Source organism: Plectropomus leopardus, chromosome 13, assembly GCF_026936395.1.
Source record: "Plectropomus leopardus strain MGB_pleo_1.0 chromosome 13, ASM2693639v1, whole genome shotgun sequence".
Classification (NCBI taxonomy): domain Eukaryota; kingdom Metazoa; phylum Chordata; class Actinopteri; order Perciformes; family Serranidae; genus Plectropomus; species Plectropomus leopardus.
In genome coordinates this window covers 3511275-3535948 of record NC_142188.1, presented here as the reverse complement: position 1 = coordinate 3535948, position 24674 = coordinate 3511275, and the positions used below count along the sequence as shown (strand labels likewise).

Sequence of the window (24674 nt, the reverse complement as noted above, 5' to 3'; positions counted from 1 at the left end):
AACAGTTTTTAAGTGTGCTGCATTTTGCACGCGTGAATTAAAATGCAGCCTCTTCGTGTCCCAGTGGGTGCGAGACGCTGGTACCAGCAATCAAATCAAAATGCCGTTCTCCAGTGTGCGATGCATGAAGACATAAAACCCCTAAAAAGTTTGATGTTTGAAATGTTTAGCAGCTTTTTATGTTCTTGTTGTCAGAATTGTTTGCGCATCATTTATCAAGCTGTCATGGAAAAGATCCTCGAGCCGGCTCTGGATCCGATCCCGAGGCACCTGCCACGACTGATTCATGAAACTTTATCATGCCACAATCTGGACATTTAGGACGACCAGTGCTGTCTGATTGGACACATCTTCTAAGACCATGCAAAGTTAATCTTACAGCTTTGAGAAAAAAAGTGAATTTGCACTCACTTACTTTTATATACTTACCAGACTGAGCGAAGTTTTAAGGCTGAATATTTTCCCCCATAAACTATACATGAGAATATTATGGTGTGTATTTTCACCATGAAAAGACATATATTACAGTAACTTTACTACACAATCAGAAGCTCAGGTGCAGAGCAAAGGGGCAGTTTGATTTCTCACCCACTCTGCCAGCTGTGGTTTATTTTCCCGCCAAAGTCTGTCAGCAGAAATAGACCATGAAAATGGTGTTTTGATAATTATATTGACTTTATACCACCTTTTTTAATTCAGTCTGTTTTACTCAAGACGTCCCTGCTTGTATTTCAAAATACAAGTCCTCTAACAACGCTGTTGACACAATCCCATCAGTTGTTAACACGCGTTTTATTTTGAAATGCAGGAGCTTGTGCAACTTCATAAACGAGTGAAATTTGTGCTTTTAGTATTCTTTTAAATACTTTCACAGTAAAATTTAATGTATGCAATCAATTTCGATTAATTAATCACAGAGCGTGTAATTAATTAGATTAATTTTTTAACCTCTTGACAGCCCTCGTAAAAACACCTGCTTGATAGCTAACATAAAACAACGGACCCATGTTTGAGATCAGATTGGGATATCTCTAATAAAAACTGAGAAATGAATGAGTCTATTGCAGCTCGGTGAGGCTGTTTTTCCCTAAACTCCTTGTCTCTTGTCCCTCTCTGTGTGTCTCCCTCAGGACCCTCAGATAGACGGTCCAAGTACGTCCAACGCCATCCTGAGAAACTCGGCTGTCTCCAGACGGCCCGCGGGCCTGGCCTCTCTGCTGCCCCCGCTGCTCTGGCTGTGCTCCTGCAGCGTGGCGGCGCTCTCCTCGCCGGGCGTCTTGTAGCCTCGCCGCTTCGCAGCAACAACGGACTGACAAACAACCATTTGTATAAAAGAAAAAGCAAAACAAGAAATTGTATCCTTTCTTCTCAGTAATACCTGTTGTACTTTTTTTTCCCTCTGGATTCTCTTTTGATTCCTACTTTGTTTTTTGTTTTTTATGAATTTTGTTGTTTTATTGTTTCTTTTTCTGCATCGCAGCTGTGTGCTAAAACGGTGATCTACTATACGTGTTGACTCAGTTTGGCTGTGTGTTCCCTTTTGGGTTAGTTGAAAAAAAAAGGGATTTAAAGCTTCTGTGTTGCTCTCTTGGGCGGAAATGAGAAAATACTCGAGGACTACATTCCAATAAACCACAGCTGGTGGCTCTTGGAAAGGTACACACAATGTAAATTAGCATCGATTTTCACAGTCGTCAGATTTTTCACCCCCGTCTGTTTGTGTGTTGAGGCTATAGGTGGGATCTTTTGCTCAAAAGTCACAGTCAGTTCAGTAACTGCTACATTTTATCACTTTGGGCAGCCTTTTCGGTGTAATTCTCCTCTGTGGTTCGTGTATGTTTTGATAATGACGTGATCTGGTATCTTACATTTTTACGAAAGATGGATTTTTTTTTTCTTGACAAAAAATGTCACTGGAGAGCCTTTTATTTCAGGGTGAACACCAACGACCTGAAACGTTAGAGAACATCTGCGCCCGAACCGTCTTTACTGTAGCTCATACTGAACATGTCGCCGCTGGCAAAAGCACACAAGCAAAGACCCACAAACACACACTGCACATTTTCACACATTCAGACAAAAATACAGACACACACACACACACACACACACACAGACAGCGCCAGGCTTTCTGCCCCGCCCTTTTTTTTGTTTCCATCAACAGAGCGATACTCGGAGATCACAGGACAGTAGGTTATACGCTGCTGTGGATGGCTGAATCCGCTCCACTCATTAGTGATTGTACATACTTGTAACTGTTAGAAGTCCAAGCCATGTTCAGGGTTTCTCTATAGAAAGTGACAGAGAAGCTGCTGCAGTTTCACCTCAATGATTTCTTTTCCTTTTTTATATAGTTTTGATGTACTTTGCTGCACTGCGTCCACGAAAACAAGAGCTGAGGAAAAAAAAATATAGGCTTATTGTTGTAGAGTATATTCAGCGGTAACTCCATCGCACCAGAGCTCAAAGCATCCTTTTTCTGTCAGTTCAGTGTTACGACTTATTGCCTCAATTGTGAAACTGTCAACACGTGTTTGGGAAAGGAAGCGATCATTTGATATTGGCTGTTTGCTGAACGCCGCCACCCTTCCTAATGTCCTGCAAGTCCTTTAGCATAGCATGCAATGCAGTGTACTTTAATAAATGTGAAATCGTTGCTACTCGAAATGATTTCTCCAAAAATTGAGCTTTAATTTTCGAAGTACACAAAAGCACACTTTTAAATTTTAGCTGGTGGCTAAAATCATTTTTGACGGCCAAAAGAACAACCGTCACACAGCTAATAGATGGATATTTTTGTTGATCAGAAACCTTTTTATTCTTTACAGCTGGTTTGTTTACAAGAAATAAGAAGTATTTCTGGTACCTGTTTGATGTTTTTATATAATTTCGTCATACTGTTACTCCATTTAAATGTCTTTGTAGATGAAATACTTTAAATGGTTTTGAGGATCAGGACTAACAAATGATTTTGACAAACAAACCCACCAAATAACATAATTAGCTATGATCTGTCTCATGCCGACGTTTAGTCCGTGGCCTTACGTCATCAAACTATGACGCTCTAGGTAGCATCAGTTTTTGGATGTATCAGGGACGGCATGACAGTTTCCACTCTTTAAATAAAATCCTGTGTTTACAGGAAAGATACACTTTCCAGTCCTGTTTTCAAAATAAACTTCCAACATATTACTTATGTACTTTTTTAGCATTAGTTTCTGAGGTTTAGGGGAAAAAAGTACTTGGTTAGGTTCAGAAAAAAGACGTTGCTTTAGGTTAGGGTGCATTGTATTGGTACAGGTTATGCAGTTATGTAGTTAAAGTAACTCAACGTTGAGTTTTGTTTTCACACGGGACACAAACAGCTGTCTCCTGGGTGAAAGTCCTACATTTGTTTGACTCATCTATCCACCTCCTCCATGCACAGACTTTCTCGCTCTTTATACTTCATATGTTATGTCTTCTGAGTGTCTAATTTTGCTACAGATGGGATAAGTTTGGAGTCAGTTGAAAGCCTGATGCGTCTCATACAGACTCGATGTGTCAATTTTTGACGTGTGATAACAGGTTGAATCTGCTCTTTGGAGGTAATGCTGTGGTGCTTCTGTAGCTGAATGCTTATTAGCCAGGAGTGCTAACATTGCCACTGTGTGATCTGGTCTACTGGTTCCTTACTGGTCCATCCACAGGGTCCAGATTTGTCCTTAGTCATTAGTTTAAGGGTCCACATATTTAAATAAAATACCACATATTCGATTTTATGTCATAAAATGTAAACAGCGAGTTTGCTTGGAACACAAATAACTGAAACATTTTGCAAGAATTAACAAAAATGGCACTTCAAATTAAAAGGTATGTGCTGGAAATACACCAAACTTCAAAATAAAATGTTTTTTTCTCTCCTTACTCATCAGTTCAAGGTCCACAAATTAGATCAAATACCACATATTCAGATTAATGTCACAAAATGTAAACACAAATAATTGAAACGTATTGCAAAAATAAACAAACAATTCAAAATAAAAGCCATATGCTGGAAATTCACTGAACTTCAAAAAAAAGTGTATTTTTATTCTATATTTAACATATTTACAAGTCACTTGTAGGCTATTAAGAATGTGGACGCTTGGCCCAATTTTGGGCTGCAACTAACCAGTTGGGAACCACTGATCAAAATCTTGTAAATTTGCTTTAATTTTGCTCTAATTTTCATTATTCTGAAAGGATGGGGAAAAAACAATCCCATCCTTCAAGCTCATTGGCTTTTTCCACTTCAACATGTTGATTATAGAAACCTTATGTGCTTTGGAGTAGTTGCTTCATTTCGTGAGAAGAATCAGTTTTTGGGGGACGGCTTCAGCAAACGGTCAATTCCTTCTTGTTCTAAAACCAACTGCAGCAAACACGTGACATGTGACTTATGTACTGTATGTAAATCGTTCAAGCATTTTGTATGTTGGGAAAACAAAACAGCCACAGCATTGCGATCACGTTCAGTCCTCAGACGCATCTGTCTTCATCAGCTTTTTCACACGGAGGCGTATGACACGGTTTCTCGATTCTCCTCAGAGTAAATCCACCTTCTGACAACACGAGACGTTTACATCCATCACTGTGGCATGTTCAGCAAGTTACTTTAGCCATTCGGACAGGAGCATTTACGACGCGCTGCTTGGGTTTATGTAGCTTCTCGAAACATGATTAATGTATAGTAGATCTTAAATGTTATTTACCGAGCATAAACATGGTATATGCACTGTATGTACTTGGCTGAAACTATAAATTGGACAAATAAATGTCTGATGATATTCTATTCCAGAGCATTGTGAGCTATTTTGACATTCAGATACAACATAGAGTACATTGACTAAAGCAGAATATTGTTTTTTATATGTGTATATTTCTCCCGGTATGTACATGATTATGAAATATTATTGCATCTGAGAAAGAGGACATCAATGTAACTCTCCTCCTGTAGTTATACACGACTGTATTTCCTAAGCATATTGTTTTGTACCATAGCCCCATTTATGATGTTGCTTAATCAAAGAATTGGGGTTTTTTGGCTGAGATTTGAACTTATTTTTCTATCTTTTACTATTTTTTTTTTCTGTTTTGATGAGTTGAAGTGAATGAAGTGGATCCGGCATGGATACTTACATTGCTTAACTTTTTAAAGACTGTCCATTGCTGTTGCTGTTATTATTTTGGTATTAATGCTAAAATAACAAGAGTGACAAGTCCTAAAAGTTGAGCAGGGAAGAAAATTTCTGTTTCATGGTGATTGAGAAGGAAATGGATCAATGTTTAAAGATAAATATATTCTATAACAGCTGAAGGATTTTTTTATGGTATGTTTGGCCAGATTTGGGCAGATTGAATTTGTAAAGTTTGGAGGGAAATTTGAAGATACAGGGTTTATACGGTCCTGAAAAATCAGGAAAAGTCATGGAATTTGCAAGTAGCAATTTCCTGTCCTGGAGAAGTTTTGGATAACTAGATATAACCTGAAAGTTTCACAAAAAAAGGCATGGAATTTGTGTTGATTTGTTCAAGCACTGTCAGGATTAACGTTATAGTATTTGGCGATTTTTAAAGAAAACGTGCATTCCAAACTTGCAGCTTGTTTTATTTAAAAATCACCCAAAAACATTTAAAGAAATTAAAAACGCTTTTGAAAAAATTGGTAATTTTTTTTTCCTTTAAAATTGTTTGGCAATTTTTAAAGAAAAAAATAATGGCAATTTTTTTCAGAAAACATAGCTTTCCTTTAAGAATTAACACATTTTTTAAAGAAAAAAAAACTTTTTTTTCTTGAAAAACCACCCAAAAAATTTTAAAGAGAAAAAACATGATTTTTTTTCTTTAAAAATGTTCGAAATTTTTCTTTATTTTTTAAATAATACGTTTTAAAAAGCGATTATTTGGTAATGAAAAAGTACAAATAAGGAGTATCGATGGTTGTTTCAGAGAATGTATGGTCTTTAAGATTTGCCTCAAAGTCATTGAAAAGTGAGAAAATTTGTTGGTTAAAAATGTTTAAAATGTTATGAGTTGCTACATGACTAAAACTCTAACTGGGACCGATTACATTTTGCAAAATTTTGTCTTCTGATTACTTTATATTTGATCTCAGAGTCATATCTTCATCGGGCCTGGAATATGAAAGTAAAGTTTACAGAGGTGCTTCAGTGCTTCACTTTTCTTTCCTCTGCGTTCAGAAGGCATCAGATTTGGGTTCATGGCCTCTTAATGTAAGGGTCCCACTTTTGGACAAAAAAAAAAGTTAAATATGTTTGCTGTCCATCTCAATCTCCGTCCCATCTGTTGTCTCAGAATACCAAAAAATGGCTTTTTTGGAGGCGCAGACTCCCTCAGCTATCTGGCATCATTAACTTCTTAGCTTGTGAAAAATGTAAAATCTATTGTACAAAAGTTATGATTAAAAACTTAAATCACCCAGACTGTTTGCACGTGGTGTTATTTGGCTGAACAAAGATGAAAAGAAAAGCATCAGACGAACGCGGCAGACACCTGGAAAACACAGATAGGTGACATCAACCATTAGAGAAAGTTTGAGGTGATGCCGAGAGTCTGATAAGAGCGCAGGAGGTAACGTGTTGACCTTGGGTTGCAGGGCCAAAGGAACCGTGAAGAGCAAAGAGATGAGAGCGGATAAAGAAAGAGACATCCGAGGTTTCTGACAACTCTTTTTAGCCTCGGCCAACTGCCATTCAGGTGGGGGGTCACATCAGGCCGTCTGATAATCCACTGCTGCAAGAAAGTAAACAAAAAGTCATCTGAAACAAAGACACAAAAGTTAACCCTGCACATTCTGTAAGAAACTTGACAGATAATCACCTTTATGTTCAATTACAGCTTACATTCATATCTGAAAATCGGACTGCTGCTTTATTTTTTCATATGATATATTTCAACTGAAGCATGCAGAACTTAATTTATGCATTGTGTTTTTATGTTTTATGTATTTTATGTTTTTCATTCGAGGTGCTGCACAAAGAGCGAGGCACAAAGCAAAGCCAGCGACCAACCAAAAAAGTGAAACAAAGTGAAAACTGAAAAGCAAAAACCTTAAAAAAAAAATTAAGATCAAGAAAAAACAGGATAAGATTCAACTGATTAAAAAAATGAAAAATTAAAATAGTAATTCTAAAAGTAGACTATTGAAGGAGGATATTTAATGTGAGTTAAAATAAATAAAAATAATAAAGACATGAGTAAAACAAAAGAAAATAAGATAAAAGCACACCTGACTAATAACCACCATAAAACTTAAAGTATACAATTAAAAGAGGATTATATGCATGGATTTAAAAAACTAAAAAATAAAAAATATAAAAAAAAGAATTAAGTGAGTATTGCACATCACCAGTGGTGGCTTCTCAATAGGGTCAGACTTAATTAATCAGTTTGCACTTAAAAAAAAACAAAAAAAAACTTAAAAAGCAATTATACCACAATCAGCCTGCAGTAATTTCTAAAAATTAAAATCCATTCAACTTCAAAATGTTAAATGCAATTAAATTGCCGATTTAAGACAATTTCTGTTGATTAAACATGAAGAACTGGAATTATTTTGTTTTTTTTCTCCTCACAGTTACCATCATTTAGGCTTCTGTAAAAGAAGAGGTGAGTCAGAAATGATAATAATGTCACACAATCACAAATACAAATAAAATGCATCTTTATGCTGATGATTTGCAGGCGTGTGATGAGATTTCTGAGCACTGATGCCTGTCCTCTGTTTTGCCTGCATGGTTTTCTATAATAGTCCCTGATTTAACTGTCGATCTCTCATCCTCACATTTAACAGATTCTGACGGACAAACCTGAACAAAGTGGATTAATATGAAACACGGAGAGTGAACCGGCGCAAAAATTGGACTTCAGATTGTGTCGACTTCACTGTGCTTCATCCAGGACAACGTTCACACGGACACGTGAGTACAAAAACAAAGTATTACAACTCTCTCAAACAGGGATGCAGGATATCATCGGTATTAGCCAATAAAGACACTAAAATGAACTATCGCAGTCAGCCAACATGTTTTTTTGCACATTGAACAAATTTTACATATATTTAAGGTCATTCTGTGTCTCTATCTGCTTGTGGACCATCTCAGTTAGAGTTTGCATTACATGATGTTAATTCTGCTACAGAAGAGACTTAATGATCACAAAAATTAGGCAGGAAAAGTGGATATATTAATATTGGTTATCAGCCAAAGCAATTACTATAAATCAGCATATTGAAAATCAGCAACAAAACAAAAACAATATCGTGCCTCCCTAGTTATGTGTGTAATGTGCTCAGAAAGTGCAGACTGTGTATTTCTGTTGTGTGTTTTTGGCGTGATGCTGCTGTGTGTGAATGGCGTTGTATTTTGCTGTTGATGGTTGGCGGCCTGTATGATGGTTTATGAACCTTCTGCAGTGTTTTTGATGATTATTTTTGTTTTATTGCAGTATTCTGACCTCTGTTGTGCTTATTTTTTTTTTTTTTTGAGTAAGGAGGAGTCTGCAAAATGTTTGGCTTCAAAAATTTTAAATTACTGAGTTAATATTGTGTGGACGTGAGGCTTGGTTCTTGTGGTTCTTGTAGTTCTTTTAGTTCTTGTAGTTCTTGTGGTTTATGTGGTTTTTGTGGTTCTTGTAGTTCTTGTAGTTCTTGTGGTTTATGTGGTTTTTGTGGTTCTTGTGGTTCTTGTAGTTCTTTTAGTTCTTGTGGTTTATGTGGTTTTTGTGGTTCTTGTGGTTCTTGCTGATGTGGTTTCACTGGTGGTTATATAATTGTAAGACTGCAGAAGTAACTGCAGCACGCCATGAAAAAATATTTACATTTCTTCTCTGTTTTTCCCTTTTTTTATATCATATTTTTGACTTTTGTATTTTTTTGTATAATACAATAAAAGTCAAGAAATATGTACGTTTCTTGTAAGAGTATAAAAAAACAGTAAACAAATTTTATTACTCTGATTCACTGTGACCTCAGATGTTTTAGACAAAAAATCTTTTTTTAATTATTTTTAATTTTTTTTTGGTGACTGTACATCATTTTTTCAGTTAGGCGATGAATGGGATGTTTTTTTCTTTATGTCTTTTTTTTTGTTGTATTTTTTATAAATCATGACACTGACACGACCCCCCCCCTCCACCATGAATGACCATATTTCACAGTTTCGGGCTGTGATTAATTTTGTGACTTTGGAGATTTTTTAAAGAAAACATGTCTTTAAACCCACATACAAGTTTTGGGGTTGTGGCAGTATTTCCTAAATACAAAATATAATCACTGTTTTGTCTCACTGTGGTGGTCCTGCTGAAACCGTGAACAGGCTCCGAGCTCGAAAGTTATTAATAAAAACAATTTTTCTCATAATTTCATGAAAAATGAGTTGAATGGAAAAATGAATGAGAAAATACCGGGCGCCCAGCTCCGAGTGTCATGTTAAACGGTGTTGATAGTCATCGACGTCGAAGACATCTACTGACGCGGTCCCGGCGTTATGAATAAAACATTAATGTAAAGCAGAAAAGAGTGATGGGTAAATGGTCTGATGCCTGCACATCATTGTCATAAAATACCAGAAAATTCGTTTGACATTTCAATGCAATTTCTAGTCATAATTCTGCTTTATCTTTCAACGCGGCCATTAGACTAACTGCACTAATACAGAGCAGCATGATTACAGAGAGAGGCGGCAGAGAGTGTAAAAATGCCATTTCATCACCTGTTGCAGGAGGCTGCGCGATGCTCAAGATCTGAGTCGCTGTGCTTTTTGCTTTCTGATACTTGATGTTAATGAGGAACTGTGAACTAACAAGCTGCTCTTACTTTCATAAATCTGGGGAAATCATTGCCTTAATAATAATAATAATAACTTTATTTATAGAGTACAAACCGGGGTCACAAAGTCACAAACAATAAAACAAAACACAGTAGGCAGCGATGAGGCTCATAAGGGCTCAACAGATCACCGTTATAGGCATTATAAGCACAGTTATGATCATTCAGTGCCTCAGAAACAAGATCTTAAAATCACTTCTAAAACTCACAGGTAAGCAGTGAAGGGCAGCCACGGTTGCTGTGATGTGGTCGCCTCTCTTAGCACCAGTTCAAAGCCTGGCAGCTGCATTTTTGCACCAACTGCAATCTTTGAATGTTTCTCTCAGTAAATCCAGAATAAAGTGCATCACAGTAATGGAGCCTGGAAGTGATAAAAGCATCGATGACCTTTTCTAAATCTGCCGGAGAAAGGAATGATTTTAGTTAAAATAGTTAATAGAACTATGTTTATTTATACTATGTTTGCTAAGTTTACTTACATCTCAGTTGTATTACCTAATTATGTGAAGTTGTAATTTAAAAATTAGTTAGTCAAACTAGCTGAACAGTTTAAAGTATTTTACAAGTTGAGCTTGATTCAGTATTCATATTTTTGGGGGAAAAAAAGTGTTGATATCCTTAGCAAAGTCAGAGATTTAGTTGTAATATTTCTCTATTTTTAACTTTTTTAAATGGCTTTCAGTGGATATGTTTTGATTGCATAACTTTGTTTCATACAAACACTGGTCTTGTCTTAAGATGCTCAATACAGCGTTTCGTTAAAATGAAAAGAATCCTGCATAACTATCATATTTTTCCAATGTTTCCTAAATATTACCAAGTAAACACAATCGTTCAATGAAGTCAAATCAACTCAGTTTGATTAAGTTACTGTCCCTTAAAAAACAAGTTAATTTCACTCATTATTTTTAAGCTGACTTCATTTTGTTTTACATAAACCTAACAGAAATAAAGTAAACATATTATAAGAGAAGTTATATTAACGTATCTTTTTCAGGGAAATCTGTTTTCTAAGTTTCTTGGGCTATTTTGTCCATTTTTGAATATTCTTCATTTAGCCTTCATATATCACTTAAAACAAAAGTTTACCTCGCCAATATTTGGTATCCTTTTTTCCAGCATTTTCACCACCTGTATCACCTGACTATTATTTTTTCTTTTTAAAAAATACCGTATCAGCATAATGGACCCAAAAACACAAAAAAATACATCAAATCGGATGTTTGACAATATATATATTTATTATTATAAAAAACAAAAATATGCTCAATGAAGCATTTTAAAACCTGAAAATATAAGAACATGATGAAATCAAGCTATATACAACAATTTTCAACAAAAAGCAGGCGTAATTATAGAGTTTTTTTTTCTTTTTAAATGCTGTAGAATAAACTATGCTCATAAATGCCGTCTGTTATTTGAAACAGCGTTTGTAGGTGCCAGCTGGCAACATAAAACTATATTATTATATATTAAAATATAGAAAAGCAAAAGGAGACCGATAACATCGTCAGCTTTCTTTCACATTTAGGCGTAGAAAAAAAACCCGACACTGATATTTGTGCAATAGTCGTATCGTAGGATGTATGATGTCACATAACAGCAAATTAACTCAGATATATTTAAACTTATTTTCGCTTCGTCATACAAAAGGAAAACTCGCTGACACATTAGATCTCTGCCTTCTATGTAAATTCGAGTAATTTCCCATATCACAACATATATTGTGCAATGCAATAGCATTTTTATTTTTTCCCCCGTTTTGTCAGTAATGTGTAGATAAAAGATGCAGCAGGATTTAGGGACAATTTTTAATTTCATTTTTTTAATGACCTCATGTAACCTTGATAGATTATATATAGAAGAGGTTTGAGATGGGCTTAAAAAAGCACCAACACGATTAAATAATTTCAATAATAAACAATTAATTATCAGCCCACGCTTTTTCTTTGTCAGGATAAAATATAGGAATGAAATATACATCACTATTTATTCACTTTTTTAAAATTCTCCAGGCAAATTTAAACAGCACACATGCTCAGAGGGCACTTCCTTCTCCCTCTTGGAAAATAAAGCTAATGGCATCACACAAACACATTACACAACCCTGAAATTAAACCCCCGTGGCTTCAAAGCACAACTGTAAAGACAGTTATCAATTTCACATCCGGTGAATGTGGGGTATTGGATTTCTGACAGCAGGCAGCATTTCACATGCAGAGATTGAGTTTATTAAGAGTCATTAAAGTCCTATTTTCTTGCCGTGGAACGGCGTCAGTGGGAATGAGCGCACACTGAGCTGTGATGAGTGTGGAGCACAAGCAGGTCTAACCTGGCTGCAGAAATAACGCCGTGACTGAAGAGGGAGGTGGCTTCATAACTCATATCATTCTTAAAATTGACAAAAAATAATATTTCTTACACTGCAAATGAGCTTTTTTCCTCAAGTTTCCCAATCATTTATTATTGTGTATTCCACTGAGGCCTAGAAACGCTTTGTGTTAACACCTGTCCATATCTAAAGACACCCAAGTTTTGAAGATTAATTAATCAAACTGATGCAATTGGTAACACGTGAATTGTATTGCACGTATAAAAAAGGTATAAAAATGTGAAATGTATAAAAAAGATAAAACTTTTTTTTATTAATTCACTTGTAAATGACTTAGCAACAACATAGATGGTTCAAACTAGTTGAAATTTGGGCTACATGGCTTGATTTCTTTCAAAATCATGAGAAGAAGCAATGAGCAGCTTAAGAAGATATAACCCAAAAATGTAATAAATTGAAATTTGTAAAGAGTACTAGAAAGTGACCAAAAAATTACAAAAACAAACAAACAAAAAAAAGAAAGAAAGTTAAAAAAAAATTCTAAAGATATTTTAAATATGATTACGATAATTATTAATGTAGTTTTCTAGAAAAAAAATCTCCAGCTTTTCAAAAAAAATATTTTGCTTAGCGGCACAAGAAAAATGCCAGGTTTCAAAGGGTAAAAGTCTATTTTCAAATCAATTTTATTATGTGGCCTCCTATCACAAATCACAAATTTGCCACACAGAGTTTCAAATATTGAAATCTGTAGCTTCTTTAGATTTGATTTTGAGACCGTTTGCATTGATAATGCCATTGTATTGTGGCGCCGTTATGGGGTTTTGTCTTTGTAATTTAATAAACACCTTGACATCGAGGTTCTCCTGGACAGGTGATACATATGAATAATAACCGGAATAAAAGTGAAGCAGAGCTGTCATTAGATCTGACTCTCAGGCTGCAGTCTCATCTGCTCACACTCATAACAACCCTCCTGATATTCTATATGTTTTTTATAGTTTATCAATACCACAGCTCCATTCATTAACAGACCGTTTTTAAGAGGAGGTCATAAAACTTCACATAAACATGTTGGGTCTCCTGACACCAGCATGAACATCTATTAATGCACCCAGTGTGGCCGATTCACATCACGATGACAAATAGGATATTAATACTAATGGATTTGTTTGTAATATTCATTTTGGTTCTTTACTATCACAGTTTAATAAGACAGCTTGTCTGCTACTCTCATTGACGTTTTGTCTCATTTCTGCTTTAAAACAGACAGTAAGAAGAACAATGATGGGTCACTCATTTGGCCAGTGGGGGAACAAAAATGGTTGCAAAACAGATTGCATTAAAAATTTAGAGCTTCATCCTTATAAAGGCTCTGTAAATTCCTGAAAAAGCTGACCACTCCAGTTTTAACATTACTCAACCAGAGGGACTGTTTTCAGCTGCGAATTAACACTCGTTTGGTGCCATAGTGACTATCTCCTGCAGCAGGGACGGTGGGGTTGAGTCAAATGGGAATCATCAAATATTATCATAATACTTTTATCATTATCATAACACTTTTTATCATAACACAAGATTGTTGCAATTTTCAACATTTTGCAATACAGTCAAATAAGATAATAATAATAAGATAAAGTTGTAAAGATAAAGTTTCTCACCTTAAATATTTATATAGCTAAATAGTGGACAAAAAAGCAGTTTATTCAGATATCAGTAAGCTACCAAAAGTTTATTTGTAATATTAATAATATATACAATAATAAGAGAGGGTAAAAAAACATTAAGCGGAACTTGATCATTTAGCTGTGTCTAAAAGTTTGCAATCACTTACAAACTGCTGCTCCTCTCATTAATCTGATCAGCTCTGAACAGATCAACACATTAATTATACACCCCGCGAGTTACAAACTGCTGCTGAGGAAAAAAAGAACTCACTGAGAACTCCATCTGTGCTGCGTTTATGAACTTGCAAAAACCTCTATTTAGAGAGGGGGACACAGAATGATACAGAGGGACACGGGCGTTTAAAAGAAGCTTCCGCAACACAAACAGTCTAATTCTGTTAGAAATATTTCACCCAGTCTAACTAGTAATGTAAGACTTTAATTAAAGATCGGAACAGTTTTTTTTTTATTTCTTTGGTTTATTTATTTAGTTTTTCAAATTAAGCCATATCAAGGTTTTTAGATTTTTTATATATACTGTATAATTTTTTTTTTTTTATTTGAAACCTTTGATCAGTGAGTCACAGGCGATTCATCATCAATTCACAGCGCTACAATGAGTCCAAATTAAAAAGAGTGAGACGAAACACAGATTGCAGAGTGACACAAAATGTGTCCACATGAATGGAAACATTCCTCTGTGACAAAGCAGGAAAGCGTCACCTCGACCCGTCAGCTGACCCCTCCGCAGGCGTCCATGATGTCTCTGTGGTTACTGCGGCGTGTCAATAGCTACACTCCTTCTCTTTCATCCTTCGTGTCTTTGCACTTTGTGTGCTGAGCGGATAAAAGAAGGGCCATCTTTGTTAGCGTAGAAGGCCACTTATGACAGAGCGCAGCATGCTGGGGCCGTGGAGAGGACGGCGCTGACAGGAGCGACATTCTTCACAGCGTCATTGAGGCCGGCCGGCTGGTTGGTGGTTTGGTTGTGTGTGTGTGTGTGTGTGTGTGTGTGGTGTGTGTAGGCAGGCGGAGGACAACAGTGTGCTTTGTAATCCAGTGTTGGCCCCCCGGCCGACTCGGTCACTCGTCCTCAGACTGCGGCCCAAATTGCCCACCGCAATTGGCGCATAATAGCGTAAAGATTGAGGCCTGGATGGGGCATCAATCACAAGCATGTGGCTCAGCTGACCCTGAGTCCTCAACAAGAGGGAGGTGAGAGACGGGAGGAGACCGAGGGGGTGAAAAACCGGGGAATGAGTCAGTCAGAGATGGAAAGATACTGTAAGCAGACTGTGTAGAGAAAGAAAGACAGGAGAGAGAAAGAGGATGAGTGACCGTCGTATTCATCAGCATGACTTCAGAATGACAAGCAGGAATTCACTCTGAACCAAAGCAAAGCTCCTGGCAGTGTGTGTGTGTGTGTGTGTGTGTGTGTGTGTGTGTGTGTGTGTGTGTGTGTGTGTGTGTGTGCGTGCGTGCGTGCGTGCGTGCGTGCGTGCGTGCGTGCGTGCGTGTGTGTGTGTGCATGCGCGTGCGTGGACATAAATGGGAACAAAACCAAGGTTACGTGGGATTGATCTCGCTGCTTTAATTGAGGATTCATACAGGGCCTATTGTGCGCTTATGTCTCAAATTTTAGCTTAAACTTTTGCCAAATCACAAATATTCGTTTTCCTCTCAGCTGAATGGGATGCTGCAAATGTGGGACTTCGATATTTTTTTAGGAAATTTACCAGTTGAACGTTGTTTGAAAATGCTTTGAAGGTCTCATTGATCTTGAATGATAAACTGTACTTTGACTTTGATGATGTTTCTTCAGGATTTTTGAACCATACTAGAATTTTTTTTTCCAAATGATTTTTTAAATTTGGATTTGCAAATTAAATATTTTTGACTGCCAATTCTACTATTTCTCATTTTGATTTTGTCTGTTCGACATGCCATATTATGACTTTTTTAAAAACTTTTTTTCAACATACTATACTATGTTGTTTTCAGCCGTTTTTTCAGTATGCTATATTATAATATTTTTGGCATTTTTGTTCGACATTATATACCATGACTTGTCTCGACAAGCTACAATATGTCATTTTCAGCCATGAATATTATGAATATTATTATTATGAATATTATGAGCTTTTTTGGCCATTTTTTCGACATCTTAGTTTATCAGGTTTTTTGACTTTTTTGACTTTTTTTTTTTGGACTTTTTTTCGACATGCTATGCTATGACGCCTCTCTACGGGCTATAATAAGCGGTTTTCGGACATTTTTGGAACATGTCAAACTTTGACATTTTTGCCATACTATACGATGCGGTTTTTGGCCATTTTTTTCAACATCTTAGTTTATCAGGTTTTTGGACTTTTTTGACCTTTTTTTCGACATGCTATGCTATGACGCGTCTCTACGGGCTATAATAAGCGGTTTTTGGCCATTTTTTTGACATGTCAAAATTTGACTTTTTTGCTTTATCATACCATGCCGTTTTCAGCTTCCTGGCCTTCTTTTCAACACGGTATACTATTGCATTCATTTACAAGCTATAATATGTTGTTTTCAGCCATGTTTTGACCATTTTTGGCCATTTTGGACATTGTTTACTGTGATGTGTCTCCACAAACTTTACTATGGTGTTCATGGCCTTTTTTTGGACAATGTATTCCATGACGTTTCTCTACAAGCTACAATATATTATTTTCAGCCATTTGTTTTTACATGTCAACATTTGTTTTTCGACCTACTATACTATTGCATTTTCAGCTGTTTTGTTGTCATGCTTTATTATGGTATTTTTTGCACTTTTTTCAACATTGTATGCTATGATATGTCTTGACAAGCTATAATATTTAATTTTCAGTCATTTTTTTCGACATGTCAACATTTGATGTTTTTCGACATACTATACGATAAAAAAGCAGGGTTACTTGTGGTTCCTGCAGTCTCCAAAAGTAGGATGGGAGCCAAAGCCTTCAGTTACCACACTCCTCTTTTATGGGACAATCTTCCAGTTTTGGTCAGGGAGGCAGACACTGTCTCCACTTTCAAGAGAAGACTTATGACTTTCCTCTTTGATAAAGCTCATAATTAGGGCTGGCTCCAGCTGTGTGGACCAGCCCCTAGTTAGGCTGACAGGTTTATTCTGCCTGGGGACTCTGAGCTCCTTTTTCCTTCTCATGTTGCCTCCGTCTGCAAACGCTCATGTCTTTTTACTGCATTACACTAACTCAGCTTCCTCTCCAGAGCATTTGTGCTCCCTTGTTTCGTAGCTTTCCCTGATCTTGGCTACAATCTTGGCTGCGCCTGGATCGTGGTGATGGGTGTGCTGATGCTGTGTTCCTTCCTTTGACAGTGCTCTTGCTGTGGCTGCACCGATGCTGTACCTCCGGCTTAGCCTGGATCGTGGTCTTGGTTGTGCTGTTGCTGTGGTCCTGTCTGAGGTTGCGTTTGTGTCGCGGGCCTTTGTTGCGCCAATGCCGTGATCCTGCTTGACACCACCTTCGACTGACATTATCATGAGTTACGCCACCACTATTAATATACACATGGGACTGTTATCAACGCTTAGGATATTTGCATGCAACATCACATGCTACCGTAAATTACATTTATTAATTTTAAGTCCATCAATATTGTTATATATGTTATGTTTTTGTTACCATTATTGCTGTGCATCTCTCTCCCTGCCTCCCTCGGTCTTCCTTTCTCTTTCCTTCTCTTTTCTTTACGTCATTACTGTAATTTAATTATTATTTAGGACATCTTTTGCACACCTGTCCAACCTGGAGGAGCGATCCCTCGTCAATCAGTCTTCCTAAGGTTTCTACCATTTTTTTCTTCCTGTCACATGTTTTTTTAGAGGGGAGTTTTTCATAAGTCGATGTCAGGGTAAAGGATTTGTCCTGAGACAAAATGTGATTTGTCATTTGTGGCTTTACAAATAAAATTGACTTGACATGCTTTCCGATGTCATTTTCAGCCATTTTTTTCCAATGCTATATTATGAGCTTTTTTGCTCTTTTTAACATGCTGTACTGTGATGTGTCTCTACGAGCTATGATATGTGGTTTCCAGCAATATTTTTGGAACATGTCAAAATTTGACATTTTTCGCCACACTACACTATACGGTGTTTGGACATTTTTTCGACATATTAGTTTATAAGATTTTTGGACTTTTTTTAATCTTTTTTTCGACATGCTATGCTATTGCGCGTCTCTACGGGCTAAAATAAGCGTTTTTTGGCCATTTTTGGCCATTTTTCGAACATATCAAAATTTCTAATTTTTCACCATAATATACTATGCAGTTTTTGGCCTTTTTTTTGACATGCTATGCTATAAGCGGTTTTCGGCCATTTTTGGCCATTTTTGGAACATGTCAAAATTTGACATTTTTGCCATACTATACTATGCAGTTTTTTGGCCATTTTTTCGACATCTTAGGTTATCAGGTTTTTGGTCTTTTTGGACCTTTTTTTTCGACATGCTATGCTATGGCGCCTCTCTACGGGCTATAATAAGCGTTTTTTGGCCATTTTTGGCCATTTTTGGAACATGTCAAAATTTGACATTTTTGTCATACTATACTATGCGGTTTTTTTTTTGGCCATTTTTTCGACATCTTAGTTTGTCAGGTTTTTGGACTTTTTGGACCTTTTTATCAACATGGTATGCTATGGCGCCTCTCTACGGGCTATGATAAGCGGTTTTCGGCCATTTTTGGAACATGTCAAAATTTGACATTTTTGCCATACTATACTATGTGTTTTTTTTTTTTTGGCCATTTTTTTGACATCTTAGTTTATCAGGTTTTTGGACTTTTTGGACCTTTTTATCGACATGCTATGCTATGGCGCCTCTCTACGGGCTATAATAAGCGTTTTTCGGCCATTTTTGGCCATTTTTGGAACATGTCAAAATTTGACATTTTTGCCATACTATACTATGCAGTTTTTTGGCCATTTTTTCGACATCTTAGGTTATCAGGTTTTTGGTCTTTTTGGACCTTTTTTTTTCGACATGCTATGCTATGGCGCCTCTCTACGGGCTATAATAAGCGTTTTTTGGCCATTTTTGGCCATTTTTGGAACATGTCAAAATTTGACATTTTTGCCATACTATACTATGCGGTTTTTTTTTTTTGGCCATTTTTTCAACATCATAGTTTGTTAGGTTTTTGGACTTTTTGGACCTTTTTATCGACATGCTATGCTATGACACCTCTCTACGGTCTATAATAAGGTGTTTTCGGCCATTTTTGGAACATGTCAAAATTTGACATTTTTGCCATACTATACTATGCGTTTTTTTTTTTTGGCCATTTTTTCGACGTCTTAGTTTATCAGGTTTTTGGACTTTTTGGACCTTTTTATCAACATATTATGCTATTGCGCGTCTCTACGGGCTATAATAAGGTGTTTTCGGCCATTTTTGGAACATGTCAAAATTTGACATTTTTGCCATACTATACTATGCGTTTTTTTTTTTTGCCATTTTTTTGACGTCTTAGTTTATCAGGTTTTTGGACTTTTTGGACCTTTTTATCAACATATTATGCTATTGCGCGTCTCTACGGGCTATAATAAGGTGTTTTCGGCCATTTTTGGAACGTGTCAAAATTTGACATTTTTGCCATACTATACTATGCGGGTTTTTTTTTTGGCCATTTTTTCGACGTCTTAGTTTATCAGGTTTTTGGACTTTTTGGACCTTTTTATCAACATATTATGCTATTGCGCGTCTCTACGGGCTATAATAAGGTGTTTTCGGCCATTTTTGGAACATGTCAAAATTTGACATTTTGCCATACTATACTATGCGGTTTTTTTTGGCCATTTTTTCGACGTCTTAGTTTATCAGGTTTTGGACTTTTGGACCTTTTATCAACATATTATGCTATTGCGGCGTCTCTCACGGGCTATAATAAGGTGTTTTCGGCCATTTTTGGAACATGTCAAAATTTGACATTTTTGCCATACTATACTATGCGGTTTTTTTTTTTGGCCATTTTTTCGACGTCTTAGTTTATCAGGTTTTTGGACTTTTTGGACCTTTTTATCAACATATTATGCTATTGCGCGTCTCTACGGGCTATAATAAGGTGTTTTCGGCCATTTTTGGAACATGTCAAAATTTGACATTTTTGCCATACTATACTATGCGTTTTTTTTTTTTGGCCATTTTTTCGACGTCTTAGTTTATCAGGTTTTTGGACTTTTTGGACCTTTTTATCAACATATTATGCTATTGCGCGTCTCTACGGGCTATAATAAGGTGTTTTCGGCCATTTTTGGAACGTGTCAAAATTTGACATTTTTGCCATACTATACTATGCGTTTTTTTTTTTTGGCCATTTTTTCGACGTCTTAGTTTATCAGGTTTTGGACTTTTGGACCTTTTTATCAACATATTATGCTATTGCGCGTCTCTACGGGCTATAATAAGGTGTTTTCGGCCATTTTGGAACATGTCAAAATTTGACATTTTTGCCATACTATACTATGCGTTTTTTTTTGGCCATTTTTTCGACGTCTTAGTTTATCAGGTTTTTGGACTTTTGGACCTTTTATCAACATATTATGCTATTGCGCGTCTCTACGGGCTATAATAAGGTGTTTTCGGCCATTTTTGGAACGTGTCAAAATTTGACATTTTTGCCATACTATACTATGCGGTTTTTTTTTTTGGCCATTTTTTCGACGTCTTAGTTTATCAGGTTTTGGACTTTTGGACCTTTTATCAACATATTATGCTATTGCGCGTCTCTCACGGGCTATAATAAGGTGTTTTCGGCCATTTTGGAACATGTCAAAATTTGACATTTTGCCATACTATACTATGCGGTTTTTTTTTTTGGCCATTTTTTCGACGTCTTAGTTTATCAGGTTTTTGGACTTTTTGGACCTTTTTATCAACATATTATGCTATTGCGCGTCTCTACGGGCTATAATAAGGTGTTTTCGGCCATTTTTGGAACATGTCAAAATTTGACATTTTTGCCATACTATACTATGCGGTTTTTTTTTTTGGCCATTTTTTCGACGTCTTTTTTTATCAGGTTTTTTGACTTTTGGACCTTTTATCAACATATTATGCTATTGCGCGTCTCTACGGGCTATAATAAGGTGTTTTCGGCCATTTTTGGAACATGTCAAAATTTGACATTTTTGCCATACTATACTATGCGGTTTTTTTTTTGGCCATTTTTTCGACGTCTTAGTTTATCAGGTTTTTGGAATTTTGGACCTTTTATCAACATATTATGCTATTCTTGCGTCTCTACGGGCTATAATAAGGTGTTTTCGGCCATTTTTGGAACATGTGAAAATTTGACATTTTTGCCATACTATACTATGCGTTTTTTTTTTTGGCCATTTTTTCGACGTCTTAGTTTATCAGGTTTTTGGACTTTTTGGACCTTTTTATCAACATATTATGCTATTGCGCGTCTCTATGGGCTATAATAAGGTGTTTTCGGCCATTTTTGGAACGTGTCAAAATTTGACATTTTTGCCATACTATACTATGCGTTTTTTTTTTTTGGCCATTTTTTCGACGTCTTAGTTTATCAGGTTTTTGGACTTTTTGGACCTTTTTATCGACATCCTATGATATGGCGCCTCTCTACGGGTTATAATAAGGTGTTTTCGGCCATTTTTGGAACATGTCAAAATTTGACATTTTTGCCATACTATACTATGCGGTTTTTTTTTTTGGCCATTTTTTCAACATCATAGTTTATTAGGTTTTTGGACTTTTTGGACCTTTTTATTGACATCCTATGATATGGCGCCTCTCTAAGGGCTATAATAAGCGGTTTTCGGCCATTTTTGGAACATGTCAAAATTTGACATTTTTGCCATACTATACTATGCGTTTTTTTTTTTTGGCCATTTTTTCAACATCATAGTTTATTAGGTTTTTGGACTTTTTGGACCTTTTTATCAACATATTATGCTATTGCACGTCTCTACGGGCTATAATAAGTTTTTTTCGGCCATTTTTGGAACATGTCAAAATTTGACATTTTTGCCATACTATACTATGCGTTTTTTTTTTTTGGCCATTTTTTCAACATCATAGTTTATTAGGTTTTTGGACTTTTTGGACCTTTTTATCGACATCCTATGATATGGCGCCTCTCTACGGGCTATAATAAGGTGTTTTCGGCCATTTTTGGAACATGTCAAAATTTGACATTTTTGCCATACTATACTATGCGTTTTTTTTTTTGGCCATTTTTTCGACGTCTTAGTTTATCAGGTTTTTGGACTTTTTGGACCTTTTTATCAACATATTATGCTATTGCGCGTCTCTACGGGCTATAATAAGGTGTTTTCGGCCATTTTGGAACATGTCAAAATTTGACATTTTGCCATACTATACTATGCGGTTTTTTTTTGGCCATTTTTCGACGTCTTAGTTTATCAGGTTTTTGGACTTTTGGACCTTTTTATCAACATATTATGCTATTGCGCGTCTCTCACGGGCTATAATAAGGTGTTTTCGGCCATTTTGGAACATTTCAAAATTTGACATTTTTGCCATACTATACTATGCGGTTTTTTTTTTTGGCCATTTTTTCGACGTCTTAGTTTATCAGGTTTTTGGACTTTTTGGACCTTTTTATCAACATATTATGCTATTGCGCGTCTCTACGGGCTATAATAAGGTGTTTTCGGCCATTTTTGGAACATGTGAAAATTTGACATTTTTGCCATACTATACTTTGCGTTTTTTTTTTTTGGCCATTTTTTCGACGTCTTAGTTTATCAGGTTTTTGGACTTTTTGGACCTTTTTATCAACATATTATGCTATTGCGCGTCTCTACGGGCTATAATAAGGTGTTTTCGGCCATTTTTGGAACGTGTCAAAATTTGACATTTTTGCCATACTATACTATGCGGTTTTTTTTTGGCCATTTTTTCGACGTCTTAGTTTATCAGGTTTTGGACTTTTTGGACCTTTTATCAACATATTATGCTATTGCGCGTCTCTCACGGGCTATAATAAGGTGTTTTCGGCCATTTTTGGAACATGTCAAAATTTGACATTTTGCCATACTATACTATGCGTTTTTTTTTTGGCCATTTTTCGACGTCTTAGTTTATCAGGTTTTGGACTTTTTGGACCTTTTATCAACATATTATGCTATTCTTGGCGTCTCTACGGGCTATAATAAGGTGTTTTCGGCCATTTTGGAATATGTGAAAATTTGTCATTTTTGCCATATTATATTTTGTGTTTTTTTTTTTTTGGCCATTTTTTCGACGTCTTAGTTTATCAGGTTTTTGGACTTTGTGGACCTTTTATCAACATATTATGCTATCGCGCGTGTCTACGGGCTATAATAAGGTGTTTTCGGCCATTTTGGAACGTGTCAAAATTTGACATTTTTGCCATACTATACTATGCGGTTTTTTTTTGGCCATTTTTCGACGTCTTAGTTTATCAGGTTTTTGGACTTTTTGGACCTTTTTATCAACATATTATGCTATTGCGCGTCTCTACGGGCTATAATAAGGTGTTTTCGGCCATTTTTGGAACATGTCAAAATTTGACATTTTTGCCATACTATACTATGCGGTTTTTTTTTTTGGCCATTTTTTCGACGTCTTAGTTTATTAGGTTTTGGACTTTTGGACCTTTTTATCAACATATTATGCTATTGCGGCGTCTCTACGGGCTATAATAAGGTGTTTTCGGCCATTTTGGAACATGTCAAAATTTGACATTTTGCCATACTATACTATGCGGTTTTTTTTTGGCCATTTTTTCGACGTCTTAGTTTATCAGGTTTTTGACTTTTTGGACCTTTTTATCAACATATTATGCTATTGCGCGTCTCTACGGGCTATAATAAGGTGTTTTCGGCCATTTTTGGAACATGTCAAAATTTGACATTTTTGCCATACTATACTATGCGGTTTTTTTTTTTGGCCATTTTTTCGACGTCTTTGTTTATCAGGTTTTTGGACTTTTTGGACCTTTTTATCTACATATTATGCTATTGTGCGTTTCTACGGGCTATAATAAGGTGTTTTCGCCATTTTGGAACATGTGAAAATTTGACATTTTTGCCATACTATACTATGTGTTTTTTTTTTGGCCATTTTTTCGACGTCTTAGTTTATCAGGTTTTTGGACTTTTTGGACCTTTTTATCAACATATTATGCTATTGCGCGTCTCTATGGGCTATAATAAGGTGTTTTCGGCCATTTTTGGAACGTGTCAAAATTTGACATTTTTGCCATACTATACTATGCGTTTTTTTTTTTTGGCCATTTTTTCGACGTCTTAGTTTATCAGGTTTTGGACTTTTTGGACCTTTTATCGACATCCTATGATATGGCGCCTCTCTACGGGTTATAATAAGGTGTTTTCGGCCATTTTGGAACATGTCAAAATTTGACATTTTTGCCATACTATACTATGCGTTTTTTTTTGGCCATTTTTCAACATCATAGTTTATTAGGTTTTGGACTTTTTGGACCTTTTATCGACATCCTATGATATGGCGCCTCTCTACGGGCTATAATAAGCGGTTTTCGGCCATTTTTGGAACATGTCAAAATTTGACATTTTTGCCATACTATACTATGCGTTTTTTTTTTGGCCATTTTTCAACATCATAGTTTATTAGGTTTTTGGACTTTTTGGACCTTTTATCAACATATTATGCTATTGCACGTCTCTACGGGCTATAATAAGTTTTTTCGGCCATTTTTGGAACATGTCAAAATTTGACATTTTGCCATACTATTCTATGCTTTTTTTTTTTTTGGCCATTTTTTCAACATC

The 24674-nt window shown here is 36.1% G+C and overlaps 1 protein-coding gene across 4 annotated transcripts in view; it reads left to right on the top strand.

Moving 5' to 3' along the window:
* Positions 1-6464, top strand: part of gfra1a (gdnf family receptor alpha 1a) — a 162561-nt gene extending 156097 nt beyond the window's left edge. For all 4 annotated transcript variants that reach the window (XM_088086462.1, XM_088086460.1, XM_088086461.1 and 1 more), the window contains one exon: positions 1131-6464. In XM_088086462.1, coding sequence (XP_087942588.1) covers positions 1131-1283 — 153 coding nt within the window. In that variant the 3' untranslated portion in view covers positions 1284-6464. The remainder of the gene's footprint in view (positions 1-1130) is intronic.
* The last annotated feature ends 18210 nt before the right edge of the window (positions 6465-24674 follow it).